This window comes from Spinacia oleracea, chromosome 2 (genome assembly GCF_020520425.1).
Source record: "Spinacia oleracea cultivar Varoflay chromosome 2, BTI_SOV_V1, whole genome shotgun sequence".
Classification (NCBI taxonomy): Eukaryota; Viridiplantae; Streptophyta; class Magnoliopsida; order Caryophyllales; family Amaranthaceae; genus Spinacia; species Spinacia oleracea.
Genome location: NC_079488.1, coordinates 96,001,152 through 96,016,249, shown reverse-complemented (window position 1 = coordinate 96,016,249; position 15,098 = coordinate 96,001,152). Strand labels below are relative to the sequence as shown.

At 36.0% G+C, this 15,098-nt stretch overlaps 2 protein-coding genes across 2 annotated transcripts; one reads left to right on the top strand and one right to left on the bottom strand.

Annotated features, from left to right (window-relative positions):
* Window positions 1-394: 394 nt before the first annotated feature.
* Window positions 395-5,551, bottom strand: LOC110791478 (uncharacterized). Its single transcript, XM_021996228.2, has 5 exons — window positions 5,418-5,551; window positions 4,989-5,134; window positions 3,762-3,864; window positions 2,795-2,933; window positions 395-758 (listed from the first exon to the last, which is right to left on the bottom strand). The coding sequence occupies exons 2-5, from the start codon at window positions 5,064-5,066 to the stop codon at window positions 746-748; spliced, it is 333 nt and encodes a 110-aa protein (XP_021851920.1). The 5' UTR covers window positions 5,067-5,134; window positions 5,418-5,551; the 3' UTR covers window positions 395-745.
* On the top strand, window positions 5,520-15,038 carry LOC110791476 (3-oxoacyl-[acyl-carrier-protein] synthase, mitochondrial). The gene is made up of 14 exons (XM_021996225.2): window positions 5,520-5,749; window positions 5,826-6,049; window positions 6,743-6,850; window positions 6,952-7,023; window positions 7,398-7,484; window positions 9,161-9,312; window positions 10,775-10,855; window positions 10,961-10,994; window positions 11,203-11,269; window positions 11,346-11,422; window positions 12,088-12,148; window positions 12,265-12,347; window positions 13,901-13,972; window positions 14,416-15,038. The coding sequence occupies exons 1-14, from the start codon at window positions 5,647-5,649 to the stop codon at window positions 14,578-14,580; spliced, it is 1,386 nt and encodes a 461-aa protein (XP_021851917.1). The 5' UTR covers window positions 5,520-5,646; the 3' UTR covers window positions 14,581-15,038.
* The last annotated feature ends 60 nt before the right edge of the window (window positions 15,039-15,098 follow it).

Below are 15,098 nucleotides of genomic sequence, written 5' to 3'. Positions count from 1 at the left end.
TAGAAGTGTAATAATTAATCTGAGACGGACAAAAAAAAAAGTATAATAAGTAATGTGGGGCATAGGGAGTATTAAAATGCGTTGTGCATGCTCATTTCTCCTTTACAATTTGCCATAATCTATTTGAGCTCTCTACAATTGTTATTTGAATCATTGGAAGAGAAGCGCCAAAAACATAACACCGATACATAATGGGGAATCCGAAAACATCATAGTGATAAAAAGCTCCTCAATGAAAGCCCCTCACACAGACAGATACGACACAGTGGATAATGATTTTAAATTTCTTCACTTGCTCTAGAATGCCAAGTTACTTAGTCGAAATCCATGGACAAACTCTCATAATTCCTTATAAAACCAATTAGTTGAGCAACAAAACATATGGACTATTACATTAACAAAACCCTAACAACATTAACAAAACCGTAACAAAATATCATGAGTTAACATAACTACAATGTATATTACCTAAGGCAACAAGCAACTAAAATGAACTATTACGTTGATAAAACATTAACAAAATACCACGACTTAACATAATTACGATGCATATTACCTAATACAATTAGAATTAGTAAAAGATTTAAGAGGCATTTGATAAGGCAAGTAGAATAAGTGTTTCTTGTACAAAAGATATAAAATGCATTTGCTATGAAAACTTCCTCTTCCTTTCTTAACGACCTTTACATTAACCTTATAAGCCTCGCTTTTGGGCGTAAGTTGATCCAGGTACACGCATCCAGACTTATCTTTCAGAGCTTCAAAACATAGGTGAGCAGAAATAAACATGAGCAAGCAAACAAAAGCAAAAACTATAGCACAAAAATTGTTTGGTTTAGCATGATGGAAAACATGGGCGTAAAAAAGTAATCACAAGCAAGCATACAAAAGCAGAAATTGTAGCACAAAAATGGTTAGGTTTAGCATGATGGTAAGGCCGGTCGTTAAGATGTTTTTATCCCTGAATATAGGCTCTCAACTGAATGTTAATGTGTATGCTTAATTAACTACTTATGCATACATCCATTTAATTATATTCCGCATAAGTTAACATCTTTCTGTTCTTCGAGGGGTGAAATTAGAGGCCGTCCAGGCATCTTATAATTAGTGTTTGTCTACGCGTCTTACAACACAACACAAAACAACTTCAATTCATTGATAGATAATTAGTGTTCGTCCAGGCTTTGTATGGTTTCAACTTTGAGTAAGACTATTTTTGCATGCCCATATTATTGTTCTTAATTTTATAGAAACAATCATATTATGAAAATAGTCTTTATAAAGCACTCTCTATGTCCCTACCGTTCTGCCTCTACCTCCCTCTTATCCTCTACAAAAACCGATCTCTCTCCACTAATGACATATTGCTGTACCCTTCGTACGTATTGCTCCGCAAAAACAGATCTCTCTCCATAATTCGAAAATCAAACCCAAATAATCATCAAATTTACAAGCTTTTAGCGGTAAAAACCCATATCTGGCAAAACAATACTCCGTATGTCATTAGCATCCATAAACCATGTAAAACAGATAAATAACCTGATATCAAATTAAAGCACTAAATAACCAGTGTGAATGCATAGCGCGTACACTCCAAACCCATATACTTTCGTACACACCAAATTGCAGGAGGGATCCTTTTTATTTCCTAAAAGAAATGGATGGTCTATTTCTTAAATCAACAGCCGTGAATGCATAAAGGGGGAAAATAAGGAGTTTTTCGGAATTGTTCCTTTTACTAGCTTAGGTGTCATCATTTTTAGATATATAAGATGATTGAAAAGAAATGGAAGGATCCTAACACTCAAATTGATACTTTATCCGAAATAGGTCTCAAATTTATGGGGCCTAGTCGACCTACTAGTCTGCATTCTCCGGTTGTGCTTCTTTCCAAACAACACATAATTACATGAAGGGGGGGGGGGGGGGGTGAAGGAAACTAATACAGAAAGTAGAATCGTGAAGAAAGGCTCTGGAAGAGGGTAACGGAAGAATTCTCGGAGAGTAAGCCAAAAAACATGCACAAACGTTTACTCATCTATACTAATATATTAAAAGGCGTTTTGAAGAACGTATACATGTCACGTAAACCTCTCCTTATTACGCCACGTCACCAATAATTAGCATCATGAGACATCATTACAACCAAAAAACATCTAACAAGGATCGAACACCGAACCTCTTTGTTAAAAGTTACACTTCTTACCATCTTAACCATCTACAACTTATGTAATATCTTTCCATATAAGCCTATATATTCTTTTTACAATAAACAACACATTGAATAAAAGTGAATGCAAAAAAAGGAATGATTACTTAATTCTTTAATGTACAATTATTACTTTGAAGAAAAGGATCCGACTTTGTTTAGATTTTTGGATCTGTGGTTTAATCGAGGAGGTTGTTGATCGGCCACTAATCTTATGTTACCACCGTAATTTGATGATGATACCATCTCTACGTGCACATATTAAAAAAAAACCCGAATAAAAGTCAAAACCCGGGGCAACGCCCGGGTTACATACTAGTTTACTCTCTAGAAAGCGGCAAAATAAAAACACCAACAACAACTGAACCATACAAATCCAATAAAACATAAGTTGTTATTTCCAGCTGCTTCAAGCTAAAAACAGAGGGATTTTGATGGATAAGTACAAGCCAAAATTGAAAGCAGAAAAGGCACAATTGTTTAACAAAACATAAGGGCAGAAAACAGCACAGATGCTTAGCTAAATTGCATGATCAACTAACAATTTTAGAATGTATAAATAAATAAAAAGTGCGAATAAGTTACCTTGTCTTTTCTTGCTCTCTCGTTTCTACTCTATCCAATTTCAATAAAGTACATCCGTCAAACAAATCTTTCGGCACAGCTAAGTCTGTCAATTGCAAGTCATTTACTCTTCCACTAACATGTTGCATCAAAATAAATCCTGTAAAAGAACAGAAAAGAGACAATAAAACAACTGCACCACACTGCCAACTGCCAACTTCCAATTTCCAATTTCTTTGTTCAACTTATGTTCACTGAAAGCTGCGTAGTTCTAGAATCTGGCACATTTGAGTTTCATACTAGCATAGTAGACAAAAATCACAACAATGCAAATCAGCCTTCCAACAGTAACCTCAAAGGTGCATAGTCATATAGGTATGACATTTGTTAATTTGACCAACTAACTCATTCTAGAATTAAGATAAAACAGCAATACATAAAAGGTGGGTATGAAATAAAAAACCAGAGGGGGAATATTGTACTGTATATGAAAAATTCCAGGAGAAATAAAAGTTGGCACGCTTTGATTGAAGTCAACCCAACTCAATAGAAGGAAAAAGAAGGTAAATTGAGGTGGTTCCAAGGAGGGTGATGTAGTGGTGTAATGATGAGACTCGGTGAGGAGAAGGGAGGAAGGGGGAATCTATTACACCACAAATGAGGGTAATAATCACCCTAGTGGTATGGTGGGTAACAATTAACCCAATAATGAGGGAAATTATTCTCCCCTTCTTTTTCTTTTATTCTTAACAATACTATCTTATTGTCACCAACACTTCATCCCCTTATCATCACCTCCAATCAGCTTCATTTTACTTAATTTGACTTTTATTACCCCCTTAATGCATTACCCTCAATTCAAGCACACCCTAAGTATAAGACCACAGTGTATGAATATTTATAGCACCACAGGTAAGACAAAAAAAATTCTACCATAACAAAGATCAAAGAAGGAAAACATTAACGCAAAACAAGAGAAGGAACATGCCAAGTGCTCGAAGCATTTTCAGATCAAATTTCTGGACTAGACTTTCATGCCCTACAGCTTGAGCTCGTCGAAGGACAAGCTTCTTTAGGCTAATCAGCATGTCCTGTCAACATTGTATAAACATCAAGGCATCAAGTCAATAATGAAGTTCTGAAATATTATTTAGTAAGCATCAATGAAAATTTCTTCAGCATCATATCAGTGGACTGCATAAATATAAACATTAAGAGGTAGATAATTCACATAAAATATCATCCAGCCACAATGAAATAATATACTCCAGTGTTATAACATAAAACCTTTCTGTCTTACTCTGATTAATCTTACATAGTGGAACCCAAGTGGCGAACAAATTGTAGAAAAACCTTAATGATTATGCGGACCTAAATCGCTAATGCAACCCCCACCCTTTTTTTCTTGATGGCACCGAATCAAAAATTGTGCTTTTGCACTTAAGTCCTGTTGTTGATTAACAACATGGATATCTCCATGCTTTTAAAATCCAGAGATGAAAAAAAAGGAACAGTAGCTCACGAAGTATAGAAAGATTTTAGGACAATTTTCCGCTTGAGTGTAGAAACATGTAACCTACGGAGTAAAACCTAAAACCTGTCAACCCATTCGCCACATAAGAAATATACCTTATACCATCTCAATGTTAACCAATTCATAACTTTTCTAAAGCAATAAACAAGAACACTTATGATGGTGAGCAGTAACAAATGCTGACAGTGGAAGACTTAATCCGTCAGAGAAATCAAAGCCGGAATCGATTAACAAAAATGATCAAGGGAAGTGGCATGACAGAAGTATCTGTTAATCTGTTATGCAGCTTTTTCCCTAGCCATCTCTCAAGAACTAAATCAGTTAAACAGCTTTATTACGGAGTACTACATTTCACTATTTATTTCACTCGCTTCAAGACATATAATGGAATCCTCAACCTCGTGAAACAATGAAACAAAATGGGAAGGCTCCATTAGACAGCGCTAACAAGTCCTTCCCTCCGGAACAAGAAAGTGTACAAACTATTAAACAAATTACATTATCAGGTCATTATAATTAGCAGAAGCTTAAAGCTCCAGGATAAGAACCTAGATACTACTTCATGAACCTTTTTCAATACAGAAGCAACAGAATTAGAAGATTTCACTAATTCAGTCATCTGATAGCAACACCTGAAAACATGGATTCAGAACATAGCACATAACATAAGGTCCAACTTACGAGTTCCGACTCGGACAGTGAACAAAGCCATCTAACATCTTCAGGATGATTATTTCCAATAAATTTGATCTCATCCATAAGAATTAGAACAATAAGAAGAGAAAAGCTCCTATCTTGGACGAGTCCGAATATGTGACCTCCAGAATCTATATCCAAAACGATTGAATTAATTAATTTGTATGAATAAAATTAAAATCAACAAGAAAAGGGAACGTTTTCAGTTTTCATCATGTCCAAGTAATTCACTATTTACACTAATTTTGGTGGAATACATGAAATATCATGCGTCAATTTTTTTAATTGATGAATTTTGGATAGAAATTTATCACATACTGATTGAATTGGACAAACAAAGCTCTTATTGCAAGTTTGAAATAGAAATCAAACTTTGGATACTGAAAGGAAGAGTTGGGAGTTAGAACTATGTACTTATCGAGTGGACTGGCGTCGTCGATGGTATTCGCGGCGGCGGGAGGCGGCGGGCGTTAGTGTTTCCCTGTGAGGATACGAGGAAAGGGAGGAAATAGAAAAAGAAAAGGTGCGAGGGAAAGTGAGAGTGAGAAGAGGGGTCTTAAGGGTATTATAGGAAATCACACACAAAATTAAACAATTGTCCACGGGGGTTTAAGAATCGGTAAACCTCACCTCAAGTCCTTCAATGGCAATCCATCAATGGCGTCGTTTACTACCTTCTCGCTTCCATCCCAACCGTTTCATCTCCTCTTCCACAACCTCACATCGTCGCCGAGTCGTCGTCACCGGTAATCATCCTCGTCTCTTTCTCTATCTTCTTTGCTCAGCTCCATAATTTAATTTCAATGGTGGAATGTTTTACAGGGTTAGGCATGGTAACGCCTCTCGGTTGCGGAGTTGGGACAACATGGAGGAGACTAGTCGACGGCGAATGTGGAATTCGAGCACTAACTATGAAGGATCTTAAGCTGGATGGTTTCGATGCTGAAACGCAATCCCATGTTTTTGACCTATTAACTTCTAAAGTTGCTGCTTTTGTTCCTTCTGGAACTAACCCTGATCAATTCAACGAGCTCTTGTGGTCCAAGGTTCATTTTTTTCCATACTCTTTTTTGGAAATTTGCTGTTTTATGAATTTAATTGGAGCAGAACAGCTTAATATATAAAGAAATAGTATGATTTCCTAGTGATCTTGACAAGGTTCCTATCCTGTACTGCGTTCAAGGATATTTCTGAATCATGGGTTTGAAATAATGGAATGTTGAGCTTACATTTGATTTGCCGGACCGAAAACAACAGCGGTTTTGATCGAAAGTTGGAAACTTGCATAGTGTTATTCATGCCTGTAATTGAAACTCAGAACCTGTATGTTTGAACTCTTTGTACTTTAGTGGTATTTGCCTTATTGAATAGTTGCAATCACATATTGACAGACCAATTGCGTTCTATCATATTGACAGACCAATTGTGTTCTATGGTATGGCTAATGGCTGTAATAATTTCCCTCCATTTTCTTGAACTGTTTGATCATGCTGTGATGGGACTGCAGTGTAAGTATGGAACTCATTACTTCTACAGTTCTATATTGGAAGTTTGGGACCCTTAGTATTGGCCTTAATGAACAACTTACGCAGTGTTCGTTCATGCTGTGATGAGACTGTAATGTACTTAGTATTGGCCTTAATGAATAATTGACAGACCAGTACATGGCTGTATTCTATGATGTGACTAGTAACTTTCATCCATTTTGTTGGCTGTCTGTTCTGATTCTTTTTTAACAGGAGCACAGGTCAATTTCGAGGTTTATAGGGTATGCACTATGTGCTGCTGATGAGGCCCTTAGAGATGCGAATTGGGCTCCAGTGGAACAGGATGAGAAAGAAAGAACTGTAAGGATTCTTTTTCTTGTCAGGTAGAAAAATAAATGCTTCTGCTGTTTTCTTTTGTCAAGATTTTAGCTATATATTGTTTGCTAATGAGAAGACTACAGGGAGTATCCATTGGTGGTGGTATTGGGAGCATGAGTGATATTGTAGACGCTGCACAGCTGATTTGTGAAAAGGTGGATATTTCTTGCTCTATTGCAAAAGTCCAAAAGATACAATGCTTTGGCTTTCACTGAATTTTTTCTCTTTTAATTTAACAATGTTCAAGAAGTGAGCTATAAAAAATCATACATGTAAGATAGTTAGAGATTTCATACCAAGATCAAAAATGTGATCAGCATTTTAGAAACGGAGTACAATTTCTATCCACTTTAATCAGCTTGGTTTCTTTGCTGTGTTGTTTCAAAGATTTTTTTTTTTTTAAAATATACCCTAGTTGTCAATTGCGTGCCGGGGGTTTTATGTTTTTTTGTTTAAGCAAGAAATTAACTACTGTCTCTAAGTAAGAAGGGAAAATCTAAGGTTGACAAAGTCTGTTCCTCGTGTGCAGCGTCTTCGGCGTCTGAGTCCATTCTTTGTTCCTAGGATATTAATCAACATGGCTTCTGGCCATGTGAGCATGAAGTATGGATTCCAGGTATTCTTGCTTTTGACTCCCCCCCTTTTTTTTGGATCTCCATGTTTTTTCTAAATCTTCTGAACTTCCCCCTGGTTCAGATAAACCTTAAACTTGCTGCCCTTTTCTTTTGAGGGGAACCTTAAACATGCTGCCTAGGGATTCATGTAATCACTTTGTTCTTCATTTATGCAGAATTTTAGATAATGATTGGTGTTATATTATTGACAGTGCAGTCCCTTTTTTTTAGTTTATGTATAGCAATATGAATTAGATTTTGATAGAATTTCGCTGATCCAATCCTACAATAATTACCTGGATACTTTTCTGATCTAGATTTATCAAATTTAAATGTATCAGATACAAATCTGGTGTATCTGAGGAAATGAAATTTACTACATAAAAGTAATGGCATTGCTTCCTCCATCCATTCCTAATGGACGTCCCCAATAACCAAGACAAACCAAAACAAAACAGAGGCTACACCACCTCAAAACAAGACCCAAAAAAGAGTTAATTACAAGTTCTGGAATCAATCTATATCTCTCTTACAGTTTGCCTAGGCACTATACCCTGTTAGCTTTGTTAATAAGTTTCTATCGCTACATGGTTAAACTATCAAATGATGGTTTTGAGTAACTATTTCTACAAATAAATAAGCAATATGCTTTTCACATTATAATCCAATACATTAAGAAGTTTGTGGTCAAAATTAGCAAATTTTATCAAATATATCTGTTATTTGAGACAGGTTTAATATTTGGACGGCTTGACATGAACAAAGAAATACCTTCAAAAATTACCAGGGCCTCTCTTGCCACATACACATGGCATTAATCACCCTATGCTTTGACCTTCTTTTCCATGCTATCAAATTCTTTTTTATCTGGGCCATTGAATCTAAGTGGATATCTAAAACGCAACAAGCGGAGAACCCATAGGAAAAAGTAAGAGGTGTTCTACTGGTTCCTCCTCTTCCTCACAAAGGTTGCACGTAATGTGCGGAAGTGAAATTTCTTTTCTTTAAATAATTAGTCTTTGGTAATTATCTTCCCTTTTATTGCCTCCCAAATCCCAGGCAAAGAAGCATGCCTTATGAGGATCCTTCAACCTCCGCATAATACTTCCTCCGTGTTTTTTACTTGCATCATCTTCTTTTATGGAAGTTGTATATTAGTTGCACCATTTCCTTTTATGGTATGTGTTCACATGCTTTTTGGTGTTTTCACACATTAAATACCTACTTTACCCTTACTTAAATTTCACATTTACCATTGTTACCTTACTTTTTCCCTCTCTTTTGTTTGTTATCATATGGGCAATTTTGATATTTACTGTTTTTCTTAATCTTTGTGCCCAACCCAAATGGTGCAAGTTAAAAAAAAAACGGACAAAATATGTAAATTTGATCAGAATATTCTATCCTTTTCAGTAATTGAACTACGGAAACACTATTGTAATAATTTGACAAGACTTAGACATCTAAGGTTCACCTTTAGTCAGTGAGGGTATGGAAGGGTCACATTTAAACTGTGATTGGGGCATGTTGGAATTTTGAATCTGATGCCATACTGTATTTAGAGGTCACAATTCTCTCGTATGTATTTTTCTTTAAGCATGTTTGTTCAAAGTCTTCGCACAAATATATCGAATATTTGAAAGAGTATATGCATGTACAGTCTTGTTTTTGAATCTAGGGACCAAACCATGCGGCAGTGACAGCTTGTGCCACTGGGGCGCATTCCATAGGAGACGCTGCTCGTATGATTCTATTTGGAGATGCAGATGTAATGGTGGCTGGCGGAACAGAAGCCAGCATTGATGCCTTATCTGTTGCAGGTTTTTGCAGGTATCGCTCTTACATGAAAAGAACAAAGCATCGTTGGTTCAAAAAGGTCTTGATTCAGGAAAAGCCACCCCCCCTGATCTTTCCTCAAAACACAAAAAGTTATAAGTGAAATAAAGGATGTCAGACTATATTCTAAAAGTTAATTGAAGAAAATATGATTGAACTTGGCTGACCCAGTGGTCCAGAACTTGTTTTTATCTTGGACGAATGCTAAGTTATATGACTTTTATGTTCTATCTCTTAGCTATCCTTGCATACCAAACGGATCAACCTATAGCTGCTACTTAAAATTTTGTGGTTTCATGGTAGGAAGATAAGGAGTAAATAAGATGTTTTTGTTAGTTTGGAGACTTTGGGCATCAGGAGTAAAATGTCTCAAGCATTCAAAATTAATGTGCTTTTAGAATCAGGGTTATCTTGCTTAGGCACCCACCTTTTACTATACTGGTAATGTCATTATTAACATGCAATGAAACTGTATAAAAACATGTAAGTTCACTGGAATAAACTATAGTTTCTTTTGCCTCTTTCATCAGTGGGGAATTGCTCTGCTGATCTTAGACTGATAGATACCCCACCGTCTTGGGGAAGGAGCATTGTTAGGTCTTTTGGGTTGATGTTGGTGATGATATTGTAGACAACGTATGCTGGTTTTACATTTATTTACTTCCTCTGGTTTTTTTAATAATTGCACCATTTAAGGTTTCATGTTTGCCAATACACATTTTAACCTATAATATCTCTAATTATACATTAGTAAACTATTAAAGATTGATATTTTGAAAGGATATATGGAGACGAATCTAACAAGACCCCGCATACCTATATTTTTCCTTAGAATCCTTACATATCAATTACTCCGTACAAAGATATTCACACGAGAGTGTTAATAGTGTCAAAATCCAAAGGGTGCAATTATTAAAAGTTGGAGGAAGTATAATTTTAGGCTAAATGCTTTTTCGTGGAGTGGTTGGTTGGTATTCGGTTTCATGCTTGCCAATGCACATCTTTAACTTATAATATCTCTAATTATACATTAGTAAAAATTATAAAAAATTTGGTATTTTGAGAGGATATATCGAGACGAATCTAACAAGACCCTACATGCCTATATATTTTTCCTTAGGATCCTTGCATATAAATTACAAAAGATATTCATATGCGAGTGTGAATAGTGTCAAAATCCAAATGGTGCAATTGGAGGAAGTATAATTTTAGGCTAAATGCTTTTTCGTTGAGTGGGTGGTTGGTATTCTCTGCTCAAGGCATATGAGGCTATAAATGCTTTCCGTTTCCATGAACAGTTTTCATTTCTTGCTTCTAATGATATTTATCTCAAACGGTACCCTTAAGGCCTTAAAACCATAATGTGTTCCGTTCCCTTCCACCCCTGACATAGTCCAACTGATGTAAATGTAGTTTTTCAAAATAAAAATAGTGAGTAGTTTCTTTTAACATGCAGGTTAAAAGCTTTATCCACGAAGTACAATTCTTCCCCTTGTGAAGCCTCTCGGCCTTTTGATGTTGGACGTGATGGTTTTGTGTAAGTCTTTCCAGCTTCATTGGATTCGTTGAACTTACTGGGTATCTTTATTCTTTTGGTACTTTTGTTGCTTTTATAGTTTGATAACGTGTTTTCTATCTACAGAATCGGTGAAGGTAGCGGTGTCATGGTATTAGAGGTAATTTGATCAGTTCTGTTTGTGTGTGCATTCTTTAGCTGTTCACTATGATCCATTCCAGATATCATGTTTATCTTTTGTGCTATTAATTTAAGTTGCACTGTTAGATATCCCTGCTTACCACTTCTCAGTTCTGATCAGCAATGTGGTCTTAATGTAGTTATTCCTTCCTCTTCTACCATCTAAAGCATATTTCCTTGTGTTGAAGGAATTTGAACATGCGAAGGAACGCGGGGCAAAAATTTATGCAGAGCTTTGTGGCTATGGGATGTCAGGTTGTTTCTCAAACTACTTTCTCTCAGAAATTGGGATCTTTCTTTATGAGGTTTATTGACATTCATTAGCTTGCAGGTGATGCGTATCACATAACCCAACCTCATAACGATGGAAGAGGTGCCATCATGGCAATGAAAAGTGCTTTAAAGCAGGTAAAGTTACTGGCTTTACAGATTTACTTGTTCATTTAGATGCATAATTACCTTTGTACATTCTTCTATATCGACGTAGCGTAAGAGATACAGATGAGAGGGAATTTTGGTGCCTGGCATAGTAGCATATGCCTTTTATGATTTTATGAAGATTGAACATTCCACCGTATATCTTAAGCTGCTCCTGTTCTGTTAGATAATATATGCTGTACAGTTCACACCTTATATTTACTGGTTTTATCTCTCTATTTGAACTGAAGAATTAAGTTGCGGTGGGCAATTTGGTAGTAGGGGACTAATGGTAAAGCAAGAAGAAAACTTCCTTGAGGTTTCTATTATTTCAATTTGTCTTTTTAAGTATTTAGTGTACAAAATTAATAAATGAGTGCCTGAAACTTTATCCTAAGTTCATGTCAATGAAAAGCTGATGTCTTACAAAAAAGGTAGAGAGCATAGTTTTGGCAAATCAAAGTCTCAACTCTCAACTCTCAAGGACCTCCTTCGTTTTCCATCTCCAAAACTTGGGCCAATAATAACACATTAAATTTATGCTTTGTAGTATTACATAAGAGGACAAAAGTGAATAAAAAGTTTGTTTATTGTAACTTCAATGAATTCAAGGAAAGTAGGGGAATAAATAATACTTGCTCATCTGGGATTTTCAGTCAGGTCTTCATTCTAACAAGGTGGATTATGTGAATGCTCATGCTACATCAACACCTTTAGGTAAGTTGTTTGAATCTTTTCATAATGACTTAACTTTCTGATTTTAACCACTGATTTAAGGTGTGTATTGAATTTGCATACTGGTCCTGTTATAGCTAATTTGCATATATGCTCAGGTGATGCAATAGAAGGCGCTGCAATGAAAGCAACATTTGGTGAGCATGCAAAGTCTGGTACTTTAGCATTTTCTTCAACAAAGGTAAATTTGAAAGTAGCTCTGACGAAGATGTTTCCTTGACTTCTTTATGATGATCTTGGAGATATGTTTTGTGCACCCTATAGCTTTAATTGGAATGTGAACGATTTTCTGTCACTCTCCATGTACTTTTTTCTGCCATATTGCCTCTCAGTTTTATATGATGATGTTGATTTGAAATATTGATCATAGCTAGTTGAAAAGTCGTTTTGGGTAGGGTTCTTGTTTGTTTCAATAATAAAGGGGTTGAAAGTATCTCAAATAAAATGGGTTGAAAAACTAAACCCTAAGATTTAATGGATTCTTTGAATCTAACCATTTTTTTAAAGAAAAAACTAAATTCAAATATGTTGGAATTTTTTTGAGTAAACAGACTGAATGCAGGAAGTATTTTCCTAATCCTATGTTTCATTATCATTATCATTACCCCATTTCCTTAAAGAGGCTCCCGCAAGAAGCAGGGTAAGGGGGGTCGGGTGTACGCAACCTTACCCCTGCAATCGCAGAGAGGTTGTTTCCAATTGACCCAAAAGCGATAACGGGAAAACAACGGGACGACCATCTTCTGCTTCATGGAAAGAAAGCGAAGAGGTTTTAAGAGCCATTTTGATTTAGTCCATTACATCCCACGGCCAAAAGAACAAATGAATCTTTGGCTCCATCGGAAATGGAATTCCCAATCCTATGTTTAATTATATGAAATAATTCTGTCAACAACCCCCGGCACAAACTCGCCATTGTAGTTTTTAGTTCAGACCAGATTGTTGGTTGGGTCAACTTTCGCAGCTCTCAGAGGGAAATTTATTTTCTCCTGTTGTAACTTGTAACTCCATCAAATTGGTTTCATTTTCATTACAATTGGTTATGGGAACAGCTAGAGTTGCCTAGAATAGTGCAACAACGAGGCAAGAAGAAAATTCCCTGCATTATCCAGCAGTGATAAGATTCATGAGGTCAAGATTCTAGACGTATGAGTAACTGTTTCTTAGGGACCTCCAGTCTAATAAAAGAGTTAAAGTGGAAATATCACTCTATACTTGAGATGTGCTTAGGGTTGATGCTTCTTATGAGAAAGTGATTTCAGAAGGGACAATGTTGAATCTTGTTGTATCTAAGGAAGTACCATCCGACATTCTTAGACTCTAAAGAAAAGAAGTTTGTTTTTCTACTGCCTAGCACCGTTCATGTTTTCTCATTATTTTGTTGTATTCCATTGCCTTGTACTTTATGTCTGAAAATGAATGATATTGTTGAATATTAAATGCCAAGACTTTGTTTGGTTGGAACTTGGAAGGAAAAATTTTCCGTTTCTAAGAATATTTGTTTTCTTATTGATCCCTAGGTTGAAAATGTATTCTTTTTTTAAGGGAAAAATGCTCAACTTTTCACCATCGCTTACCTCCTCCCATCTCCAGTTCTCCCTCCTTAGTGCCCTGCCCCACCCCAAATCCACCCCCCTTCTTCCTTTCCTCTCTAATATGGGTAGAAAAATGAATTGAAGTTACAATGCTCTGATTACTGAGTTATGGTCTGCCTTTTGTGTATGATTACATCAGGGTGCAATTGGACATCTTTTAGGGGCAGCTGGAGCTGTAGAAGCTATATTCACTGTTTTATCTATTCAGCATGTAAGCATTTTCATTTTATCTTATTGCTATAGTTCATAATGTTGATAACTCATTTAAAGACATCATATTTCATTTATTTTTAGTACTACAGTTGTTTTACGCATATATTTGTGAAACACAAAGATAACAATAGAGCTACTCTACTGATGTTAGTCTGTCTCCACTTAATTCTTCGGTTACTAAATATACAGAGCAATCTTTCTTGACGCATAATGAACTTGCCTAAAATGTGCTGAAATGAAATCTTATTTCTGATTCTGACGTTTAGGTGCTTTTTGTTGTTGGTCTGATGGGTGCTTTAGATACTAGCTTAGAATAATAAACGATAAGTCTTAACGTATCAGTCTGAGAACCAAAACAAGAAATATTTAATTTGTATAAAGTTTTTAATAATTGCATTCATTAGGAATCCAGAATTGTTTATGATGGTTGTGTTATTTCAGGGAATTGCGCCATTGACTCTCAATCTTTCCCAGCCAGATCTTGTATTTTCAGATGCCTTTATGCCATTGACTGCATCGAAACAAATGACTATTACAACAGCTATGTCGAATTCTTTTGGCTTTGGAGGAACAAATACATCTTTGTTGTTTACTAAAGTACCCTGATTTCTTATTTTGGTGTACAACATTCATGTCAGAAGTTTGAAAATTGAGATGTAGTTGATGAAATCGTTGGCTACATACTGCCCCCTGTGTTTTTTTTGGTGTTAACACCCGGTTCTCCCTTAGGGCAAATCCGGATTCGGGGCGAGTTCTGGGTGGTTAGGTTCCAGTCCCCTCCCAATTATTGTTGCGGGGGATCGAACACGGGTTCTCCCTATCAAGTTCAGCCCCAATCACCACTGAACCAACAAGCAATTGGCTACATACTGCCCCCTGTGTAGAAATAGGTATTTCAGTTTTTTTTTTCTTCAACTGGTTTTTAGTTTTACTTGAATGCAGCTTGTAAAAGTGTAAGAACAACTTGCGCAGTTTGCGCATATTGAAAGAGATGAGACATTATCAAAATGTACAATATAATTTCTTCCCAAAATTCTGAAAGTAATAAAGAGATCTTTTTTCTAGTTTTTTTTTTTTTTTGAGGGGGATCTTTTTTCTAGTTAGAATTCATGCAATGAAAGAAC

Coding starts and splice junctions, on each gene's coding strand:
- LOC110791478 (XM_021996228.2), bottom strand. CDS start 5,066: ATGGATGAGATCAAATTTATTGGAAATAATCATCCTGAAGATGTTAGA. Junction 3,865..4,988: donor CACTGTCCGAGTCGGAACTC/GTAAGTTGGACC, acceptor CAATGTTGACAG/GACATGCTGATTAGCCTAAA. Junction 2,934..3,761: donor GAAAATGCTTCGAGCACTTG/GCATGTTCCTTC, acceptor GTTCTTTTACAG/GATTTATTTTGATGCAACAT.
- LOC110791476 (XM_021996225.2), top strand. CDS start 5,647: ATGGCAATCCATCAATGGCGTCGTTTACTACCTTCTCGCTTCCATCCC. Junction 6,050..6,742: donor ACGAGCTCTTGTGGTCCAAG/GTTCATTTTTTT, acceptor CTTTTTTAACAG/GAGCACAGGTCAATTTCGAG. Junction 7,485..9,160: donor GCATGAAGTATGGATTCCAG/GTATTCTTGCTT, acceptor TTTTGAATCTAG/GGACCAAACCATGCGGCAGT.